Here is a 7,406-nt window from a genome sequence, read left to right as displayed (position 1 = left end):
TCCAGCATAATTCCACCCCACACCATAATGGAACCACCGCCATAGGACGGCCGTTCAGCAATGAAGTTTGGATGATAGCGTGTTCCTGGCCCTCTCCACACTAAAGTCCGACCAGAATCTGACAACAGGCTGAATCTCAACTCATCGGAGAACATGGCACGCGCCCACTGGTATTCCCCCCATGCGACATGTTCCTGACACCATGTGCAACGAGCAAGTTTGTGCTCCAGTTTCAATGGCACATACAGCACATGCCTTCTTGCATACAGTCCTGCTCTATTGGGCCGCCGACGAACAGCGTTGTCCTGTAGTCTGAAACAACTCATTGGCCAGTCGAGAGCACGAAGCTTGATGGTTACTGTTGAGTGTATTTTTTTTCTTTTACAAAATATTAAGTCTGAACAGCTATAACGTAACAGAATAGATGCCAGGCTATGGTCAGTGTCCTTGGTTCCCCTCGCTCTCGGAGGGTGGCCTTTTTCTCCCCCTTTTTTTGTAGAAAGTGAACATGAACCGCCACGAAGAGCAGTGTGTGTGTGTTTTTTAGACAGTCGAAACGTGTGTGGTGGATGTGTCTTGTGTCGAACTATTGTGGTGCAATAAAACATTCAGTGAGAACTTCACATACAGTACATACCTGTGTCCACTAATGTATATTAAATAGTTTGTTAATTAAATTAGCTATATTTTAACCAGGTTACGATTCATTCCTCTAAACAAACAACAAGTAGCGAGGCGCAGGGAAGGTTTAGTAAATAATGGGAAATGCTTTCGTGCATGCATCCCGAACATTTGGTCCTCCTAGTGAAGCCGGATTTTGCTGTTACAAAAAATCGTAAAGACTAAAAACAGAGCAATATTTTGAACTGTGTGTATATATGTGTAGTCTTTTTAATAGTGTTCGAAGAAGAAAGATATGTGAAATTGTAAAGAACACCAGCGTAATTTGTGCAACCGCTGAACTGCCTGTCTCTCGTTCCCCCCCTCCCCCTCCGTTCTTTGTTTAGCCGTGTAGTGAAAAGTGACGAACGATGGAACAATTACTTGCTTCCAAAACTGTCACCAAACGCGAAATAACGCGCTTGGAGAATAAAATAAACAGTGAGTCCTTCAATAAAGCTTTAGTGAATACGTACATAGAGAAGGCAAATCAACTAGCAGATGACTGTAAAAAGCTTGTGTTAAATCTTACAAGAATTTGATCAACAGACATTTGATACGTATGACAAAGAAATAGAAACAATGCAAGACAGAGTGGACGAATTAATTGATAAATTGGTGGTAATGAAGCAGTCAGAAAGTGTTTCATCAACATCAAATGAAAACGTAACCTGTTCAAAAGTGAGTGAAGTGCGATTACCGAAGTTGGAATTACCAACATTTGATGGTTCCTTGAAAGATTGGCTGTCGTTTCGGGATCTTTTCGTGGCATCCGTGGACAGTAATGCATTATTGAGTGGAGCGCAAAAGCTTCAATATTTGAAGGCATCTTTGCGTGGCGAAGCGGCAATACTTGTACAATCATTGTCGGTGACCGATCAGAATTACACAGAGGCGTGGGAAATAATCAATGCTCGGTACCAGAATAAACGCGAACTCGTAAATGATACAATAAAAAGACTGATTCGTCAACCGTGTGCAGTAGCCGATTCACCAGCTTCTCTAAGACGGCTTGTGGATACAACTAATGAATGTGTGCGAGTTCTGAAAGTGTTCGACATTCCTGTGGAGCATTGGGATGCTATACTAGTGTACCACATAACTGAAAAACTGGATAGTGATTCACGAGAACAATGGGAGCTATCAATTAACTCGAACGAACTTCCAACTTTCGCAGACTTATCGCAGTTTCTCAACCAGAGATCGCGAGCACTCGCGGCTTCCGCGACAAGCAAATCAAATAAACTTCAGGCTCATAAATCGGCAAGTTCGTCCGGAAAGAGCAGGACAGTGGCGTATCATGCTTCGGCAGATGTCACATGTGTGAAGTGTGGACTGCAGCACGCGCTGCATAAATGCAAGGATTTCGTTCAAATGTCAGTATACGACAGACATTCCTTTGTAAAAGGTAAGCTTTTGTGTTTCAATTGCCTAAAAGGAACACATAAACTTGTTCAGTGTAAATCAGGTGGGTGTCATCGCTGTAGAAAGCTGCATCATACGTTACTACATTTTGACAGGAAGCCCGAAGGTGATTCTTCCTCTCAGTGCGCTCAAGATGTGTCTTCCCACGTAGCAGCTGATGGGGGAACAATGACAACTGTTCTTCCTCAAGTGTTGCTGTCCACAGCAGTGGTAAAGGTTAGAAACAACAGAAGGCAATTTCAATCTTTTCGAGCGTTACTTGACTGTGCATCAGAGGTAAGTTTTGTATCTGAACGGTGTGCTCAAGCGCTGGGACTCCCAAGACGTAGTGCAAATATAACTATTTCGGGAATAGCTTCCAGTAGTGCATGCAATTCACGTGCAGTTGTAGATCTTGCTTTTAAGTCAAGATACAATAACGATGAATATTCAACAACAGCAGTAGTAGTGAGAAAAGTGACCGGAGATATGCCTAGACAGGCTCTCACTAGGGCTAATGAGTGGGTCCATATCAAGGATTTAGATCTGGCTGATCCGGAGTTCTACAAAACAAGTGGTGTGGACATACTACTCGGTGCGGACGTGTTTCCATTACTCGTCCAAGGAGGCAAACGCATGGGCCCTCAAGGTGCGCCCATCGCATTGGAAACGGCACTGGGTTGGGTGTTATCGGGGAAAGTGAATTGCAGTGGTTCATCGGCAGTGTCCGCATTTCATGTGTGCTGTGATCTAGATGTTTCATTGAGGCGATTGTGGGAGATCGAAGAAGTACCGTTTGTGCGTCCCTTAACAGTAGAAGAAAGGGAATGTGAAGAACATTTTGCAGTGACGCATCGAAGAGTTAATGGTCGATATGAAGTTAGCGTACCGTTTAAGACCAATCACTCTGACCTTGGCTATTCTCGTGATATAGCAGTAAGACGACTCCATCAACAAGAGAGAAAGTTTGTACGGTGGCCTGGCTATCAGGAACAATATTGCAGATTCATGGCAGAATATTTAGAACTCGGTCACATGGAACCTATTTCACCAAGTGAAGACAGTGTGTCCCCAACAACAAGTTGCTACCTTCCTCACCATGCCGTTTTAAAGGAGAGTAGCACAACTACTAAACTGCGTGTGGTGTTCGATGCTAGTGCAAAAACCACGACAGGTGTGTCACTGAATGAAACTCTCATGGTCGGTCCAAGATTGCAAGAGGATCTCACGTCTATTGTGCTGCGTTTCCGAACTCACCCGGTGGCCCTATGTGCAGACGCAAAAATGATCTTCAGGCAAATTCGCGTGAAGCAAGAAGACGCAAACTTTCAACGCATTGTGTGGAGATCGGATCCGAAACAACCTATTCAAGACTACAGGTTGCTCACAGTCACATATGGGACCGCATGTGCACCATTCTTAGCAACAAAATGTCTCCAGCAGCTGGCCGTCGACGAAGGACACAACTTCCCGTTAGCATCACCAGTTGTGCTTAACGATTTCTTCATGGATGATTGTCTGACTGGGAGTAACTCGGTGACAGAAGCAATTCATCTGCATTCACAACTAGTACAACTGTTAGAAAAGGGAGGGTTTGAATTGCGCAAGTGGGCGAGTAATGAACCAAGTGTTTTAGAGTCCATTCCAAGTCATTTAAGAGAAACAAACGCGATAGATCCTTGGGACGATAATGATGCTATCAAGGCATTAGGAGTGCAGTGGTGTCCGTCTCAAGATACATTCTGCTTCAAAATCACCGTACCAAAGACTCGTCATAGTGTTACGAAGAGACAGTTATTGTCTGACTTGGCCAAACTATTTGATCCATTGGGGTGGCTAGCTCCTACTACCATAAAGGCCAAACTCCTCATGCAGGAGATCTGGAAGCTAGGAATTGGCTGGGATGACCCTCTTCCAAGCAACATCATCAAACAATGGCATGACTATTGCGATGAACTTCCACTGCTGCAGGAAGTGAGAATCCAAAGATGTGCCATTCCACACGATACAAGGGAAGTCCATCTCGTTGGGTTCTGTGACGCGTCAGAGGCTGCGTATGCTGCTGTAGTGTATGTGAGATGTGTGCGAAATGACGGAAGCATTGCAGTGAACATGCTAAGTGCAAAAACAAAGGTGGCCCCTATCAAAAGACAAACGCTGCCACGTCTTGAACTATGTGCCGCAGTGCTCCTGGTGAAAGTATTGGACTTTGTGTCTCAATCCCTTAAAGTCGAAATAGTCAGCACGAGTGCCTATTCTGATTCGACGGTAGCCCTTGCTTGGATTGCGTCATGCCCAAGTAGATGGAAGACATTCGTGGCAAATCGAGTAAGTGAAGTGCAAGAACGAAGTAACATCAAGTGGTATCACGTGAATAGTGAGACCAATCCTGCAGACTTTGCGAGTCGTGGTGTTAGACCGTCCGAGCTGATCAATCATCGATTGTGGTGGACAGGTCCAGAGTGGTTAGCAGCAGAAACAGTGCCAGCTGTAGAGGTTAACGATGAGACCTCAGGTGCAGTGATTGTTGAACAAGAGACGTCGGTTGCTACAATGCACGCCAAGGCAGATATTAGCCTTCTTTCAAACTACTCTTCGGTAGCAAGATTAAACCGTGTGACAGCTTGGTGCAAACGATTTATAAATAATTCAAGGAGTAAACCTGACGCAAGGCTACATGGACCCTTGACGGCGAGTGAGTTAGAGGAAGCATTGTTTTGCTGGATTCGGTTGGTACAAGAGGAGGAATTTTCTCTAGAGCTGAAATGTCTTAAGGAAAACGGTGGCGTACCAGCACAAAGTAAATTATTTTGTCTGCATCCATTCATAGACAATAAAGGTCTGCTTAGGGTAGGAGGAAGGCTGCAAAGGGCACAATTAGACTTTGACGAGAAGCATCCTATTCTACTGCCACGGAAACATACTTTAACCGAACTCATTGTGCGTGACGAACATGTAAAAAATTTGCATGCTGGTCCACAGCTACTTCTGTCAGTTCTTCGACAGAAGTACTGGATACTAAGAGGAAGAGATGTGGTGCGCCAGATTGTGAGACAGTGTATAACCTGCCACCGATTCTCTCGATCTAATACAACTCAGCTCATGGGACAATTGCCCGCTGGGCGTGTAACTCCAAGTAGGCCGTTTAACCAGTGTGGGGTAGATTACACTGGTCCAGTGTTATTGAAGAACACAAAGGGGAGGTCTGCCAAGACATATAAGGGTTATATTGCATTGTTTGTGTGCTTCAGTACAAAGGCCGTGCATATTGAACTAGTGACCGAAGCATCTACTTCAGCCTTTCTCGCTGCGCTTAAACGTTTCGTGGCGCGTAGAGGGAAGCCAAGTGACATATACAGTGACTGCGGAACAAACTTTGTAGGTGCAGACCGTGAGTTGAAGGATCTTTTGACAATAGTGGCGCCGACGGGAGTTTCAAATTCAACAAGTGATTATTTGAGCTCACTTGGAATACAGTGGCATTTCAACCCTCCAGCCTCACCTCATTTTGGAGGATTGTGGGAATCCAACATCAAGTCGATGAAGTATCATTTGAAACGCATTTTGAAGAATGCAGTGCTGACATACGAAGAGATGATAACTGTGCTAGTTCAGGTGGAAGGATGTCTTAATTCGCGACCACTAACTCCCATGTCAGCCGATCCTAGTGATCTTAGGGCCCTCACACCCGGTCATTTTTTAACTGGCGACGCATTGTTAGCTCCACCACAAGTGGATTTCATAGGTACAAAGGTGAATCGTCTCACAAGATGGCAACTGACTCAACAACTAACGCAGCACTTTTGGAGACGGTGGTCTTCCAAGTATTTGTCGCAACTTCAACGAAGACCAAAATGGTGCAAAGAAACTGTCAACTTCAAACCAAATGACATGGTGATCTTTCGCGAGAGCAACCAACCCCCACAACTGTGGAAACTTGGCAGGATCGTTGAGACTCACCAAGGAAAAGATGGTCTCGTGCGTACGGTGACAGTGAAAGCATCTGACGGACTCTACAAGAGGCCGATAGTGAAGTTGTCCCTATTGCCTTTCGACGAAAGGGAGACATCAACAGTTCAATCTGAAGACAAGTAATTGATCATTTAGTATGTTCATTCTAACATTTATTTGCGTAGTATTGTAATTTTAGTATTTTTATTTCATCTATTGTCAATATTAGGATCTTCGATACTGGGATTTGTGTTGAAATATGGATATTTCAAGGTGGGCGGCGTATGTTGAGTGTATTTTTTTCTTTTACAAAATATTAAGTCTGAACAGCTATAACGTAACAGAATAGATGCCAGGCTATGGTCAGTGTCCTTGGTTCCCTTCGCTCTCGGAGGGTGGCCTTTTTCTCCCCCTTTTTTTGTAGAAAGTGAACATGAACCGCCACGAAGAGCAGTGTGTGTGTGTTTTTTAGACAGTCGAAACGTGTGTGGTGGATGTGTCTTGTGTCGAACTATTGTGGTGCAATAAAACATTCAGTGAGAACTTCACATACAGTACATACCTGTGTCCACTAATGTATATTAAATAGTTTGTTAATTAAATTAGCTATATTTTAACCAGGTTACGATTCATTCCTCTAAACAAACAACAAGTAGCGAGGCGCAGGGAAGGTTTAGTAAATAATGGGAAATGCTTTCGTGCATGCATCCCGAACAGTTACGTTTAGCAGAAATTGTGAGAAATCGGTCATTGATGGCCGACATCTTCTTCAGACGGAATCCTCCATAACGTCTACTGACTTCACCTCCATTTTGGAAGCGACTCCACAGCATTGACACAACACTTTTGTTCACGTTGAATTCCTGCGCCACTTCCACTTGCGATCGGCCCAATTCCAACCGCTCAATTATTTGCCCGCGGTCAAAGTCACTCAAATGTCGTCTACCAGCCCAGGGAGTAATCTACACCCCCCCAACACCCCCCTAACACCCCTCCAAATTTCTTTACACACACCCCTGGATGGAAAAGGAATACTCCCCCAAATCCAATTGTATCAATCAGTATCATATAGGTTATTTATTACATCAAGTTAGAAAAGATTTAGCGTTTAGGAATAAAGGCAATATTATTATTGATTTTATTTCACTTCAAAATACGAAGAGACCTCGTTTTCATGTACGGCTTCGAGAACCACATTACCTCATTCTTTCGGGCGGTGTTTCGATTGAAACAATTGACAAAACAGACCGCTGCTGCCTACCTCCCTGGGCTCCGTGGTCGTTTCCGAGAAGAAAGATTGATGGACAGATGCAGATGACTGATTGGCAACGTCTTGAGTGGTCATTCACCTACCTCCTCCTCAATAAGGAAAAATGTGACAATATAGTAAT

The 7,406-nt window shown here is 44.2% G+C and overlaps 2 protein-coding genes across 2 annotated transcripts; both read left to right on the top strand.

Moving 5' to 3' along the window:
• The first annotated feature begins 1,242 nt into the window (after positions 1-1,242).
• On the top strand, positions 1,243-2,236 carry LOC145672566 (uncharacterized). The gene is made up of 2 exons (XM_081741725.1): positions 1,243-2,068; positions 2,181-2,236. Exons 1-2 carry the CDS (start codon positions 1,243-1,245, stop codon positions 2,234-2,236), a joined length of 882 nt encoding a protein of 293 aa, XP_081597851.1.
• Positions 2,237-2,253: 17 nt separating this feature from the next.
• Positions 2,254-6,159, top strand: LOC145672565 (uncharacterized). Its single transcript, XM_081741724.1, has one exon. The coding sequence runs from the start codon at positions 2,254-2,256 to the stop codon at positions 6,157-6,159; it is 3,906 nt and encodes a 1,301-aa protein (XP_081597850.1).
• Positions 6,160-7,406: the final 1,247 nt, after the last annotated feature.

The sequence above is a fragment of the Thermobia domestica genome, chromosome 16 (genome assembly GCF_964235325.1).
Source record: "Thermobia domestica chromosome 16, izTheDome1.hap1.1, whole genome shotgun sequence".
Classification (NCBI taxonomy): Eukaryota; Metazoa; Arthropoda; class Insecta; order Zygentoma; family Lepismatidae; genus Thermobia; species Thermobia domestica.
This window is presented reverse-complemented; position numbering and strand designations above follow the sequence as displayed.